Genomic DNA, 16549 nt, shown 5'->3' on the forward strand with positions numbered 1-16549 from the left:
TGTCATGTTACCGTGAATCAGTCTGTCACTGGCTAACACATTTTTTTTTCAAAAAATACATAGGTAGAGTAAAAGATGACAGCATACAGAAAAAATGAGAGCATTCACAAAGAATCTTATGGCTTCACAACAAAAGTGGGGACATATTTTCCTCCTCCTAATAATTGAGCCGTTGGGAAAACTTCACAACCTTTTTCAATGTCTTGAGTTTTTTTCTGTTTGAAAAACAGCATAACAAGTTGCAGTGAAGCCTTCTTAACTGAAAATATCTTTGTGCTAGTTTTTGTTCTATTTAATATGCAGCTGTTGTTCCTTATAAGCTTTCTTCAATTAAATTATTATATTTCCTCTCATTTTTTAGGAAGATGCATAGATTTAATAAAGAGACCCTCTAAAAAGAGCAAAATACAAATTTTACAACACTACAAATTGATAAGAAGCCTCATGACTGCAGGGTTAATTTGCTGTTAAAGCTGCTTATGTAGCAGTCGTATGAGTATGTACCCTGAGTCGGAAGGAAGTAGCTCATGAGCAAGGAAATGCACTTTCACATTCTTTCCCACCTAAATAGCTCTTTTTCAGTCCCATTAAATACTGGCCTTCAGAGGGAGACAAGACATTAACTAATATTTGAACTTTAGGCATGTAAATTAATACTGATGTAAATTAATACTGGTGTAGATGCTGAGTACGTGTTCCGCCCTCAATGCTGAATTTCCTGGGGACATTCAGCCTCTTCTCAGATAAGGACAAGCAAGAACTGCGGTCTCATTCATTGATAAGAAAACACAAGACTTTGTAAAGTGGGTCATATACATTTGTCAAGCAGTAGGATGCTTTGCTACTCATCAAGTGATACTAAATAATAGCAGTGGCCATAAAAATTACCATTTTCAGCACATAACTGTTATTTAATTATGTCTTTTCCTCTTCAAAGAGTTCAGCATTCTAATCTCAGCTTTGTTGGAACTCTTCTATAAAAAATAAACATGGTCACTTTTAATTAATGTTTTGGAGGCACAGTAATACTCATTATGGTGTATGCCCTGCATAATGGGTCATTCTGACAGCGTTCTCTTTTAAAATACTAACAGATAAAGGTATTACAGAAACACATCAGCTTTTCTGAACATTTACCTGCTAGCTAAACAACCAAAAGTTACCCTTGCATTGTTATTTCTAAAAAGAGTTCTAGTTTATTTAGTATATGAAGGGACATTATGAAATTTCTGGTTTCGCTCTACATCCAGAAGAGAAACAGTTATATAAGAAACAGAATAAAGTAATCTTTATAGCCGATTTTTTTCTAATGCTGTCTATATACACCAAATAAATAGGATTAAATTACTGCACTACTAGTGTATTCAAGGCCAGGAGACAGAATGTGTAAACAAGAATATGCACACACAAACTTACTAATCTAAAAAACCAAAACAGACCAGAAATAAAATTAATTGCCACTACAGATATTTAACAGTCTCATTACAGATAATTTGCCTGTAATTTCTCTGAATCTATTTCTCTGTAGCCGCTCTTATTTATTCCTTGTTTTCTTTCAATTGGTGCTTTCACGAAAGCATAATTTTCTTCTCATTAAAGCAATAGAAAAATAACATGCAACCCACATTGGAAAGAAAATGAGACTGCGACAAAGATATTTCTAGCTAAAATTGTAGCACAAGTGTAATTCTCACACCATGCGCTGATAATTGTCTTTGTGAAGCTGAAGTAAAAGACTCCAGGTTACAGCAGACAAAACCATTCCTCTGATGCTACTGCCTTACGACCCAATTTTTATTCTAAGCTACAGTACTGTAACTTCTCTGAAAATTATATGCTTGGAGCAGTTATTTCTTAAATTAAATGAAAAAGTTAGAAAAAAGTTCAAGTCAGGAAGAGATGGTGCCAAATTCACCCTATTGTGAACACATTATTCCTATATTTATTTGTGGAAATATAACCAAAAAGGAAAATCAGGTATTTTCTAGCATCTTAAGTCCACATACTAGAGCTGTGTAGTCATACTTGCAAGTCCCAACAGTTGATAAATACACAAGTCACCTGCTTAAAAACTGTATTGAAAGATTTTGGTTTTGTTTTGTTTGTTGTTTTTTTTTTTGTTATGGCCTTGCCTCTTCTTTTGATTTTCGAGCACTGTCTCCCTACAAGGGTAGAATTACCTCCTACTGCATCAGATCTTCTGAGTAGGTCCATCAAAGATTGTAAAAATGCTGCTACACAAATGCTGCTCCCCAAATCCTGATACTGTCACAACGAAAATCTGCTTTCCCGGCCTCCCCCACCACCGGCACCAACATGGCCCCTCAGCCCTGCCCACCCAGGTCAGCCCTCGTGGGGTGCTCACCTCCGCTCCGCCAGCAGCTCTGGAGGCCACAGCCGCAGGAGTGGGATCCCTGAGAAGCGGCTTCCAGGAATTTCCGTGGACCGCCCGTCTCTCCAGCTGGGCTGGGGTGGCTGCTGCCGCTCGGCGAGCGGCTGAAGAGGCGCTTGGCATTTCACAGGGTCAGCCTTCAGGGAGGAGAAGGAGCCGCCTCCATTGGGGAGGTGGGACAGGGCAATGCCAGCACCTGCAGAACAAGGAGGCGTCCAGAGACTCTGCGACGGCCCCAGAAAAAGGGTGCTTGCCAGAGAGGCAGAATTTTGGGACTCTTGAGGTGGTAGCAGCTCCTGCGGAAGGAAGCAGGGAGGCTTGAGGAGCCATTTCTGACAGGAGGACACCTGCAGCATTCACCCGAGTCGCTGCCTTTCCCCTCCAGCCCCCTCAGCCTCCCCACAGACCCCCGGGAGATGGGGGCACCCAGCCTGCAGCTGTGGTGGGCGGGGGGCCGGCCACAGGCACTTTCCCTTCAGCCTGTGGCAAAATCGCTTGAGCAGCCTCACCTGAGCGCCGGGTCAGCTGAGCCTGCCTTCATCCCTCTGGCTGGTTGATTCAGGGCCTGGTTCGGGTACGGTTTTCCAGCTCCTGACCAGGTAGGGTTGTGGATGTGGAAGAGCAGGTGGCGGCAAGGCCTCCACGTGCCCGTGGTTGCGGAGCGCTTGGCTCTTCACCTCCCTGCGGCACGCGTGAGGAGCAAGCCGGTACCGCAGCTGCAGGGAGCGGCAAGGCCCAGCCTTCGTCAGCGCTTAGCGGCTTCAGCACCTGGCTCGCGGTTATCGGCAGACATACCAGCACGTCAGGGCTTTCCAGCTCAAAGGGAAAGGGCGCAAGCACAGTGAAATTTTGCTCTTACGTTTACCGCAGTGCAATAGGGTTGACAGAGTGTACGCCTACGTGCATCCCCCATAACAGAGGCAGGTTTCACCGTTTCTTTGCCTGTACCTTTCCGTTCCATAAATGGGGGCAAAAGATTTCCCTTGCAAGGGTGCAGTGAACATTAGTTTGCTGATATTCGTTGCAGCTATCAAGCTGCACATACACTGAGTCAGATACCCTTCCCCACTGGCTGTCTCTTTCACATTTTTCCTTTACGTGGTAATGGTGTTTCAGGAACAGGTTCTCTTCTGCAAGAGACTTCACACTGTTGTGACTCCTTCAACTCTGGTACACATTTTTGAGTCAGCAGTGTAGTGTATCGGAAGGGAATATGTGAGTTGTTCTACTGGATAGAGTGTCTTTGCATAATAAAAAAATTGCAAAATAGGCGGTCTCATCCATTTCCTCCCATTTTCTTGGTTGCTGTAGTTTGAGAAAAGGCAGATATTTATTCTTTTCTAATTCTAGATATTTTTCCCTCACAAAGGTGGCCCTGGCTCTGGCAAAGGTAGCCAGTGCGAACAGTTAGCCAAGAAATACGGATTTACTCACCTGTCCGCTGGTGACCTTCTCCAAAATGAGTTATCATCATTATCAGAGAGAAGTAAATTGATCAAGGACATCATGGAATGTGGTGAACCTGTGCCTGGCGTAAGAGATGGTTTTATTTGGTGTCCTAATTAAACAAAGTTTAAATGGTTAAACAAAATTTAAATGGTTATACAAAGGCAGTGGTAGGTAGATTGTCTAAAAAGGTGGAAATAAGAGACTAGAGCTGATGACTGCCATTTAAGTAAAATTATTCTGCAACTTGAGGGAGAAGTTTCCTCGTTGCCAGATCTGCGGCACTTCTTTCCCCTTTCATGCCAGTATTTCTTTACATTTCAGACTCACATAGGCAACAAATTAGTCATGAAATCCAGTGAGACAGATGCTGTGCTATGCATTGCAAAATGTAAGAAGAAGTGCAGGAAACAGAAACTTTATGTCCATTTTATCGCTTCACATTTCAGATTCAGAGCTGGTCTTTCTGGCAGCTATTCTAATTTACAATACCTGCAGCGGTTCCCTGCAGAGCTGGCTGGCCTCCCAGAGTAGCTGGACTGCAGTTTAGTGGGGACTGTGAGGACAGAGTGTGCTGTTCTCAGCCTGACTTGCCTTTTAGATGGCAGGTCTGCAGCCCCAGCTCTTGGTGGGTCTTCAGCAAGTGCAGCTAGATTGTAGGATGCATTTGTAAATGAAAGATACTGGGAAGTGCTGCTCAGGGGAAACTAAAAGCTGTGCTGATGCTTGATTTTGATTGCTTTGCTCTTTGGTGTGTTTGGTCAGATGGGTCTCTTATCACTTTCCATGTAATATAATTATATCAATGACATAGCAAAGTGCAATCAGATTGGAAAATGCTGCAGCAGTACTCCAGAGTTTCACAGGTATTAACATTAATTTTGAAACTATGGAATATTGCCAGCTATTTGGAGGACACTTTGGGAACTCTTGGCTGGGTGGCAACACTAGATTTGTGTAGCATAGCTGGTCCTGAGAGAAGAAAAAGTAGGGTGCCCTGCTACCTGCAAGGACAAGAAGAACACCTGTGTTCACAGGACCTGCTTTTAGCAAAACAAGGCAGTTCTCAAGGGCATAGGACTAAAATCCTAAAGTATCAAAGATATAACGGTATCAATCTTTCGTATTAATTAACCGAGTAACAACCTTCCTTTCCAATGCAGGGTATTGTCCTAGAGCTACTGAAGGAAGCCATGGTTTCCAAGTTTGGGGACACAAAAGGATTCCTGATCGATGGGTATCCCCGGGAGCTGAAGGAAGCAGAAGAGTTTGAGAGCAAGGTGACCATATAATCGTAATGCTGTTATAACTCCATTAAGATACGACTGTAACTTTTGATGCTGCTTGGGCCACATCTTCAGCTGATTGCAACAGGGACGTGTAAAGAGCCAATCCAACAGCGTGGTGCTGCTGAACACTGAAACTTTGGCACCCCATCAATATAGCAACTCCAGCTTTTGCCCTCACCTACACAGACTGTGTAATACCAGGAGAAGTAAAGGCTGATTTTACCCAAATTTAGTATAAACCAGGAACAATTAACATTTAGTGGAAAGCACCATTTTTAGAATCAGTTTTCTAATTCTAGTGGATGGCTGCTATAGTTCTCATGAAAATCTCATCAGGCACTAATTGATGTAGGTTCACGAAAGCATGTATCTTCACAGTTAGTATCTCTTACCATTGAGCCGGCTCTGCTAAAGCTTGCTGCCACTTTGAAACAGCAAAACACAGATTAAATTTTTGTGATGAGTAACAGGTGGCATAGCCGTAAAAAGAGCGTTTTGCAAGTGACTGCGTGGCAGTTCAGAGCGTTACCAATTTCCTCAGTATGTGCTAAGACCTACTGAGAAGTCTCAGCTGTACATTTCTCAATCTGCAGAAAATACTCTATAAAAGCCCTATGAATGAATTTGCCAGGGTTTAGGAGAAAAGAAGTGGTGAACTAGGGGAAATAGTTAAGTATATATTCTATCATATTACACTCCACAAATGACCTATAAAAGTTTGAAAGGTAATAAAACTTTAATGAATCATCTGTTTTCTCCCTGAACCTTTAGCTACTTTATTTAGTTGATCACCACAAAAGCCTAGCAAGATTTAGGCATCAGAAGCTGGACAAAATAATGGGCAATAGGGTTTGCTGTAGAAGCCATTCACAGAAATGCTGATCTATTAGTTACTTTACTAAAATGCTGCAGACTGTTAAAAAGACATTGGAGATTTCTTTCATTTTGTGTAGAAGGAGGAACTATTTCAGCAGTGCTGCTTTTCTGGCAGGCGTATGTGTCATGTCCTGTGAACACTGGTGTATGCTATAAAGTAGGACTTAGAGATTGAAATGTCCTGGACTGAGGCATTGCCAGGCAAACAAGTCTTGATGCATCCAGTGCAAAAGCAGAGCCCCTTTCAGTCCCTGCAGACACTGTAGCAGCAGAAGATGCTGTAGTCCTGAGCTGCCTTTGACATTTGGATTAAAATACAAGGACCCCAAGTGATAATTTTGAATGTGCTAAGTCATCCCTGTTGTAGCCACGTATCCACTTCAGTTTTCATAGGGTGAACTTGTCTGGCTGGAAGCTGCTCAGTAAGTCTGTGAAGTTTTTTTAAATGAGTCATTATTGAGATAATGCTTTGCAGTTCTTTCTAAAGGGCAATGAGAAGTTCTTCCTACATTACGATTGAATGAAAAGAGGTGGACATCAGGCTTTATTAATTAATGGCGGCAAAGTGCAAATGAATAATGCTACATATCTACATGATGTGCAAAAAGCATTATAATTGTTAACAAAGAGCTGTTCTATTTAGAAGACATCAGGAATAGTGATTATACTGAAAAGCTTGACAGCCCTAAATAGAATTAGCTATGTAGAAGCAGCTTATTCTCCAGCCAGTTTTGCCCAATTCTTTTCTACGATATAATTGTACTCCTACCTAGCCATAATTCTAGAGAAGCACATGTTTCTGTTCCCTCCTCAGTCCTTCTGCTAGGTGAGAAGTAGAAAACAATATTAAATTATAAGTTCTGCATCACCAGGTAGAAGATACCCAATAAGACGGAGTAAAGACCCAATACATTAGACGTGTTTGGCTTCCTGCAGATATCCCCACAGCATTCATTATTTAAGCTAAATTGTGTCAGGAAAACACTAATTTTAAAAAATTGCTGTAGTAGTAGTAAAAATTGCTGTAATATCTCATAGGGGCATTACCTTTACTTTTTGCAATTTTTAACTTGGAAAAATGACATTTCTATAACGTTTTAAATTCCAGAGAATAGCAACATTGAAACTTCTAAGAGAGCCACATAGATTTTTTCAAAAGCAAATCAGACCCAGTCTGTAAAACAAGGTACTATTTTCTGATCCTACCAGTCATTAGACTCCTTTGCATCCTCATTGTAAGGTGGTGATATGACTATAAGTGATTAAAGGAATCATTCCTCATTTACTGTATTATAATTTAGAACAGACCATGGAATTCCTCATGTGGAGCTGGGAGGAAATAACTTCACACCATCCTACTCCAATTATATAAAAAGGACATTTGTTTTAATCATTGATTAAGCCCACATCTTTTTTAACCTCGTGATCTAAGTCTCTTGCGCTGTTAAAACTGACTTGTTGGCTTTTTAAATCCCAAACTCCAATATTGGTGCTGCTAATAGCATTAATGTTTTCTGAGCTGTGTGGAAAAAAATGGATGGATAAAAGCCTGTCATTGAGCTGTCCAACATAATCCCTTGGCTTCAGCTGTCTCTTAGAAAGTCATTAAGGTAGCAGAAAGGTCAACATAATCCAGACATCGTCAGTCAAATGCAGAAGGCCTAACATGAAATATTTACCTTTAGAATATTTCTTCCTTTAAGGGCTGTCAACAAAGGTAGCAATGGCAATTTCCATATATCAGTCATTCAGATTTCTTTGCTGTAGCCATGGTGAAAGCATGAATTTCTAATGGTCAGCAGTGTGAAGAACAGTCGTCTTTTCTCAAGACTTCTCACTGTTTCCTAAAAGGTGTTCTCCAAATCCCTGCTAGAAAGGGAAGGAATGAGAAAAAGCCCGAGAGCATCGCTGAAGGATTTAATATGTAACTGCAAGGAAAAATTACATTACTTTTCTCTGATCCTGTAACACCTTTATTTTACTTGATAGCGTGGAATTTATTCCTTTAGACTCAGCCCAACAGTTGTTGCTCAGACAAAGCCTTGTGTCAGAGAGAGCTGTTCTTGAGCAGGGTGCATGACAGAGTGTGTTGCAAGATTTATGCTAAATGACACACATATTTTTCAGCATCTCAGGGAAAGAACGATGGGGATTTGTGTTTAGAACTTTTGGCTCTCTCCTAAATTATTATAAGGCACATTTTGCTCTTTCTTGCCAGTTCTTTTTCACTCATAAAGTACTGCAATATCTATTATCAAATGTAGACAGAGACAGTTATTTACTGTCTTTGCCAAGGCCTGGGAATAAAAATAAATAAATCTGTATTTATTTTGTTTATAGAAAAGGGCAGACTCTCCCTTACAACTAGTTTGGCGCTAGCCAAAAAGCACTAAGTGGTGGGCTTCTCATAGAATTCAGAAATTACTCACCAATTTGAAAATGCAGAGAAATATATCACATCCTTCCTTTATGCCATGTGTAGTAATGATGTAGAGTTACACTGCAAATATTGACATAAAATAGTGTGTGACATAAAGTAATTCACAGGATGTATTCCTGTGAATACGTCCAACACCAAGCGTTTGGTGGTGTCCCTGAGTCTGTCTGTTGCTACTCATTTCCATTTCAAGTGGGCACACTTTAATTTGGACATTTCCTTCTATTGCCTCTTGAAATTCTAAGCTATAGTTTACCACTCCCTGAATGCAAATATACTCTTCACAGATTGAACAAAGCAAAGGCTAAAAACATGACTGTCAAGAATTCCATGAGTTGCTGTTTGCTTCGAGCTTTTATCAAACAATTGCAAATAAAGAACAAACTGACGATCATCAGTGCAAGTAGCCAGAATTTTTCAGATCATATCTCTTTTTCTCTGTATGTGTAAAGCCCAGTCAAGCACACCCTTGATCCTGAGTACTGGGATCTCTAAGTGCTTCTACAGTAAGATATGTTTGTTAATAAGCATAATTTCTGCATAGATAAATATGAAAGTAATTTCCTAATAAATTCCTTGATGAATCTTTTGGTAGCATTTGTTTTTAAAGTTATCCAAACAAAATCAGTTTTACCAGGCCAGCGGTTTAAATATGTGTTGTTTTTCTTTGTCTCTAGATTGGGGAGCCAAAACTTGTGTTCTGCCTGGACTGCTCTGCAGAAACCATGAGCAGTCGCCTTCTGATGAGAAATCAGAGCAGTCACCACTTTGATAACGCCGAAACCATCAACGAAGGAATTGAAAGCTATTACCAAGCATCAAAACCTGTGATTGTATACTATGAAAGGAAGGCACAGTTATGCAAGGTAAATTGCTTGGCCTTTTGAATTAAATTATTGCTTTTTACTTCCATTATATGAGCAATATTTGGAAAATACTGACATGACACAATTTATGAGCTGTATTAGTTTCTGCACTTTCCAGTTTGTTCTCATCTTGCACTTCCCTGGTTTGTTTGCAACTTCTACAAACTTCTGAGTTCCACAGTACAATTTGGAAGAATAAACCCACAGATTTATCTTGAGTCTGAGAACATATCTTGAATCACTACCTCATCTGTATAGAATCTCTTATTAAACATTAATGCTGGAAAGCTTTTCTTTAAGTATTAGGATTTATTTCTCTACAAGGGCTTTCAAAGTTAGGATGAAAGATTATGTTAATCCAAAGCCCTCTAGTTAAATTTACAAAATTGACAGTGTATATCCTGAAATAAAACAGACCTGCACACCAGAAAGATCTTTCTGCTGGAAAAGATGACATAGTTATATTCATTCCAATGAATTACCCCAGTTTACACCTGCTGAGGATGTGATAGTTAAAGCATTCTTTTTATTCTCTAATCAATAGTTTACAGAGAAACAAGAAAAATTCCATCAGTGCAATTAACTGGGTTTTTTTTATTTTTAATTTTATTATTTTTAATTATTTAATTTAATTATTTTTCATAATTACATATGCTGGCACATTTGTAAACTCATTTCTTTTTATATATTTCTCTGCTCCGTCATGGCGAACTATCCCTTATGTTCAGCTACACAGATCTTAAGAAAGATCTAGTCCTACTGATCCTTCTTGTCCTAAAAGGGAAAGAATCCAGTAATAGTTTCTGGAAATACTACGGGAGCTTTTTTCTAGAGGCTGTAGCAAACATGCAAATCACATATCCCAAACCTTTCTCCTCTGCAAAGTTCCCAAAAGAGAAACATGCAGCTAATTTATGCACCCATATCCTGACCTGAGAACAGAGTAAATGACATAGCCCTGAGAAAAACGATGCTCAAAAGGAAAGTCCTGATTTGTGTCCTTTGCTAACCTCACAGTAAGTGCACAGAAGGCAAACTCCACAGTGGCAGAAAAAAAATCCGCAATTACTTTTCTTTTTTAAGCTTAAGAACGATTATCTGGTTTTATTTTTATTTTCTTTGACGAGCTACCTTGCCAACATTTCCAGGATGCATCTAATTAAGAATTCAGTACAATACACAATACACCAACACAGTGTGATGCAAAGGAAAACAGAGCTCTCTCTGTCTCTAAGATCTTACTCCAGTGAGCTGTGCCTACCCCAGTGTTTCCCTTTTTGAAGCATCAGGGAAGTGACAGCCCCAGAGAGAATGGAACTACACTAAATACTTTCACACAGATTTTGCATTCACAGTCTGCCTTATTTCACTTGTGTGGACTCTCCTTGCCCTTCCTTAATACTTCTGCTGCACATTTCTGCTCCATCTGCTATGGAATCTATGCAATGGCAAAACATGCAGTCTTTTCTTGAAAGCTTATAGGTCATTAGCTCCTTAAGGGACTTGCCTAGTCAGAACCGCGTATGTGCTTTGCACTCTTTTATCATTAGTTTTTGGGGGAACTGACGACGTGTGTTTGCAGGTTCGAAAATATTCGCGCATTGTTTGAACAGCGTTTACACTGTTTTTCTTACAATGTCTGTACAGTGTCTGTACTTGCTTCTGACGAAAGTAGGTGTTCAACGTACTTCCATTTTCTGGATGAAACTATTGAGTAGGAAAGCTCCGTAAAATCAGCTTTATAACCATTATCATGTAAAATGTCCTTTTAAGGTTGAAAAGTGTCTTCTGTTTTTCTTGAACACAGATACTCTGTATTGAAATGTCTGCCTCATCTGCTTTTTCCTGAACTGATAAAATACACATCTGCTATCAAAGATGTGATTCCATTATGGATTTAAGTAAAGTAGGGAGATGCCCCCTCCTCGACCCTTACAATGTAGACATGTACATGTTCAGTTATTTATCAGCATTTAGAGAACACTGACAAAATACTCAGCAGAGGCAGGCTTTTAAAATTAATCCTCCCAGGCTATCCTTGTCACCCTCAGCCAGCCTCGGGTACAAGCCTGCAACCTGGTGCCTGTGCAGCAAGGAGCAGAAGCAAATGCAGTTTTCATACAAGAAGTATGTTCATGTTTTACTGTTCATGGGTGAGAGAAGTGATTTTTTTTTAACCAAGTGTTGTTGAACAGTTGTGGGAATCTCTCTTAAAGTTTACTTTGCACCTACAGTCAAAGTGGAAAGGTAGGTCTGAGCACTTTTTTGCACAGGGCAATTGACTTCAATAGCTATTCTGATCCAAATATTCCCTATCATTTCTGCAGTGGACAGTGCTGGACTGAAAAAAAAAACCATACAGTTTTGGAAATACACTAGATACTGTGAAACAAGGTAATTTCTTTTCTGGAAGGAATGCTTGTTTAGGAAATTTTATAGGCAATTTTCCTGAATAAGTGAACTCTAAGAGTCTAATCATACAGTCTGACTTGGTCAATGACACAACTCAAGCATAGTGCCTGGCTTAGCGGCATCCTTCCAGTGGCCAGTCCTGCTTTGAGCAGGAGGTTGGACTAGATGACCCACTGAGGTTCTTTCCAACCTGCATTATGATCCTGTAAGTGCACATCTTACAAACCCACACATTACTTGGCTCAACACTTTGAAGAATAAAGACAAAGAAAAAACAGTTAAGACTTGGTCAACAGCTGTTTTGAAACAAAGAGACCTAGATAACACAAAATGCTGTTAGCTATGTAGGAAATTAAGAGAAAATAGACGTTTAGGTTTATTTTTAAAACTTTTAGTGGTGAATATGTTTGGGCTGCGTGCGTTGAAGAAAGCAGAGAGTAAAGGGGAAGTTTGCAATTCCCAGGGCACGGGCTTAGTTTCTTATTTATAGCAACATATTTTACAGACCGCTAAGCATTGACATTAGCAGACACTCTGATGTTCTCTGAATGAAGAAAGGAAATTCAGGTGGAAAGCAGAAAAACTATCAGTAATACTGACTGCATTTTGGGGGGGGCGGGGAGGCTAGGCTAAAATAGTCCTTGTTTTTTGTTATTTGTAATATCATACATGTACACAGAAGACCGAGACTTTACCTAGAGGCAGTCTAACACGTTTAATATTTTTCTTCCTGATTTTAATTATAACACCACATTTTTTCAGCTTTGGGAATCTGTTCATTCCTAAGTGGGTTTTATTACACCCCAGCATTGACCAGCGCTGGTTGAAGATGTTAATGCTCCCATTAAGATGCTGCTACCTCTATAATTCTGTTCACTGAAAGAACTGTGTATATGTTTCCTAATCCATTTCAGGCAAAGCCACTGAAGTTAATTTACAGGTGTTGATTTGAAGACCCCTTAAAATAAATGATCTCATCTACATTCACGGATTTTTTAAAATAATCCATGGGCCTTCATGTAAATACAGACGAGAGGCTTGTGCACTCTTTTTCTCAGGCAAAGCTGGTGGGATCCAGTAGCTTCAGGGAAGTGATGTCTTACCTGAAGATGCTGTTTGCAGGTCCAGATCAGTCTGTGATCCCAGGATAAGCGATGGCCAAAGCATCTGAAGAGAAGCCATTTAAGAGAGGAAGAGAAGGGTCTAAAAGAATCTTTAGTTGCCACCTTCCGGAAGGTTGTTCCTGCCCAGGCTTGTTTTTTCAACAGAAGCAGCTCTTCAGTGGAAGGCCCACGTGGGCTTTATGTCCCTTGAGATGCCAGCCATGCACTTTAAGAATTCAGAGGAGTGGATGCTGAGATTTTAAGAGGAATATTGGAGTGTAAATCCCACCTAACTGCTGTGAAGATTCAGCATTAACTTTTTCTAACCATCTTCCTGCAATGTGTGACTAAGCACCACTAATGATTGTAGGTGAAGTAGTGTTTAATTGTATAAGTGATCATGTCTTATAGGGCTTAACTGTAGCACCCAGTCCCTGCTTTGCCACAAAAAAGAAAATCAGAATTGTTACATCAACTTGTTTAAGAAGAAAATAGCGTTGGCATATTGGTATTATTTGATTTCTCCATTTTAGGTGTATTTAGGGCTGGCCAAAGTTTTCCACAGATTGGGAACAGCACATGGCAACGGTGCTACGTGTTTAACTTATTCTATCCAGCCTAAACGTTTTCAGTCCTGAAACAGGCAGATTAAGTATGCAAATGTAAAAGTCAGTCCTGGGCATAAGGCCAGCAGAAGGTCTGGTGTGGGAATTAGATGTTGGCTGAGCCCTCAGTGGAGGAGGAACTGATCTGTCGCGCCATAACAAGGTGTGCTTGAGACTACACGGTCAAATTACCTTTCTCATTCTCTGCATTAGAACGGGTGTTACCGCATGGATGGAAGGAGCCTAATAAACACAGTAGAGACAGAAAAACTCAAGTCTGACCTAGCTTCCTCTGCAGTCATTAGGAATTCTCTCTTTGCTTTACTTTTACAGAAGAGACAAAGGTGTATGGTTGTAACAGCATTCCCATTTTAATCAATCAGAATTTTATGACCTTCTCTAAACCTAGAGTTATTGTGCATAGAGGCATTCATAAATAGCTAATATGATATTTGACATTTTTCCATTCTGCTGACCTCTGAACAAGAACAGTGACCTGATGAAGCTGCCAAAAGATCAGGACTCTGTTTGAAATTTCCCTTTGACCGAGATTTACCTGTCAGTGTTTCTGCTCAGCAGTGGAAGTGTGAGGCATGCACAAAGGGTGGAGAATTTGGGTGCAGATGAAACATCTGTGAACCTGGCAGGAATAAATAGTAGCGATCCTTCCAGCCACCCAGCTGAGATGAAGAACTGTGATGTAACTCACGGGGATGTACTTACAAGGGAAGATAAACTGACTGAAGAATGAAGGGCAAAGAATGACAGTGTCCTCTGCTCACTTTTCTAAGGCATTGATTTTCTATGTTCTGGAAGATAAAGTAGTTGTAACTGTGTTAGAAATTTTCCAATTAATTTTTAAAAAAAACACATGGTTTGGGGATATAGCTTAATATTCCATAATTTCTTTCATAGTCAGTTACAGAACACCCCCCTGCTGCCAAGGATAGCAAGCGGGTGCTTTTTAACAAAGACCTCGTACTGGAAATGCAAGGACTGAAAGCACTACTCACAAAAACAACAGTTGCAAGCTGCCTGATTCTGTGGCAATCAGATGTTTCAGATGAATGAAATGAAACAAAATGCGCTATGGTAGTTGTAGCAAGCAGGTAGATAGATACTGTTGGTTTTAAATTTATTTCTCAGTGATTTCCAAGGCAGTGGGACAGAAAAGCGCATCTGAAAATTTAGTAGGCACCTACTTGTGTTTTAACGTGGCTAAATGTAAATACCTTTGAATATATGGCCTTCTGTCAATTGAGAAGACAGGGAGAAAAAAACCTGATTGTTTTTAATATCTGACTCATCCTTTAAAGCTTTTTTCAAGTGACAGTATGTAGGAGGGTAGTAAGTAATGGAGAAGAGCAGTGCATTGGTAGTCAAGCAAGACAAAACTGATCCTACGTCGCCAATGTAAGACACCTAGTAGGTGTCTTAAATGCAAGTTCCCTATTCAAAGTCATGTGAGGAAAAGGGACATGAGTATAACAAATAAGGTAGGCAGTCCAGAGCAGAGGAGGATTTTCAAGGATGTCCAAAAACCTTCACTATTTCAGATCACATGCTATGGAAGCTTAGCCTACATATTTCAACGAAAATGCAACCCAATTCCCCTTTTTTCTTTTTCTTTTTCTTTTTCCTTTTCTTTTTCTTTTTCTTTTTCTTTTTCTTTTTCTTTTTCTTTTTCTTTTTCTTTTTCTTTTTCTTTTTCTTTTTCTTTTTCTTTTTCTTTTTCTTTTTCTTTTTCTTTTTCTTTTTCTTTTTCCTTTTCCTTTTCCTTTTCCTTTTCCTTTTCCTTTTCCTTTTCTTTTTCTTTTTCTTTTTCTTTTTCTTTTTCTTTTTCTTTTTCTTTTTCTTTTTCTTTTTCTTTTTCTTTTTCCTTCTTTTTCTTTCCTTCTTTTTTCACAGTGTGGTTCTACTGTTTCTTTCTAAAATCAGTCAAAGTCACATGCTGGGTAAGCAGTAGTTATTACATGCTTATGAAACACATTTTCCAGAACCATTATGAAAGAATGAATGACCATGCACCCTCTCACAGTCTTCCACTTCTGAGCCTTCTCCTGCTGATCCTGTTAGAAGTTTCTCTGGGGAGGGGCAAATGTGTACTTTTCGCTTTAGAGAAGGCATAATCAGTGGTAGTAGTGATAGCAGGGATGTCATTTATTGCTGTCTTTTGAAAGGTTGTCAGAGAATCGTTAACCCTGGTAGGTAAGTAGGTGGGGAACAAAGGAACAAGTGTTTCTATGTCACCCCCCTTGGTGGCTTGCGACCCATTAGATGAGACACCAGTCTAGAAAGATACATCAGAAACATCAGCAGGGGATTATAGATAAAACACAGTGATAAATTCATGCCAAATGCAAATAGCTCTTGGGGCAGCGTGTTTCCACTGGATTTCCAGACAGCTTGATCCATTGCTCTGACAACCAGGTACTGCACTTTCTCAGAGAGGTTTTTGACACTCTTTTTAATGACAAAGATATAAATGTTAGTGACAACACAGCTAAACTTGACTGACTTTCAATAAGAAGCTCCTAAGTAGTGAGTTTGCTCTAGAGTCTCAGTCTCTCTTTCTGAAAATGGTGGTCCTCAGCCACCCTCTCTACAGACATTCGGGTTTTTTTCTCGGTGGCAGTATATGTTTAGGGTTCTAAATCCCAAAACCTACAACAAATGGAGGCTTGATGACGGAAAAGTTAATTGGCTGATTTTAATGCCAAAAGGAGCAACATTGTACTATGAAGATGTACTATGAAGATGATTACTCCAGTCATTTTTCATATGAGCTCATTAAATTTCTGTATATTTGAAGTTATCTAAAGCCATAGTGGCATTTCAAAACTGGAAGCACTATGGAAAACTGTATCTGGATCTTGCTTTTATGAGAAGACAGTAGCCTTGAATAACCTTGAAAACAGTCCGAATTTACGAGGTTTGTTATAATCTGAGAAAGAGAAATACAAAGTTTTCTCTCTTGGAGCTGCAGAGAGTGTCATTGAATTACTGTGGTACTAGCTGTGAATTATTGTCACATTAAGTTAGTTTTGTGCCATGACTTTAAGTTAGGTTTATGAATTGGACCTTTGTTATTTAGGAGGCCAGCATGGGAAGCACTGGGGCTGT

The 16549-nt window shown here is 39.7% G+C and overlaps 1 protein-coding gene across 2 annotated transcripts in view; it reads left to right on the forward strand.

The window, feature by feature from the left end:
• AK5 (adenylate kinase 5) overlaps nt 1-16549 on the forward strand; it is a 95235-nt gene that overhangs the window by 76197 nt on the left and 2489 nt on the right. For both annotated transcript variants that reach the window (XM_075710978.1, XM_075710979.1), the window contains exons 11-13: nt 3762-3925; nt 5002-5118; nt 9118-9306. In XM_075710978.1, coding sequence (XP_075567093.1) covers nt 3762-3925; nt 5002-5118; nt 9118-9306 — 470 coding nt within the window. The remainder of the gene's footprint in view (nt 1-3761; nt 3926-5001; nt 5119-9117; nt 9307-16549) is intronic.

Source organism: Pelecanus crispus, chromosome 5 (assembly GCF_030463565.1).
Source record: "Pelecanus crispus isolate bPelCri1 chromosome 5, bPelCri1.pri, whole genome shotgun sequence".
Lineage (NCBI taxonomy): Eukaryota > Metazoa > Chordata > Aves > Pelecaniformes > Pelecanidae > Pelecanus > Pelecanus crispus.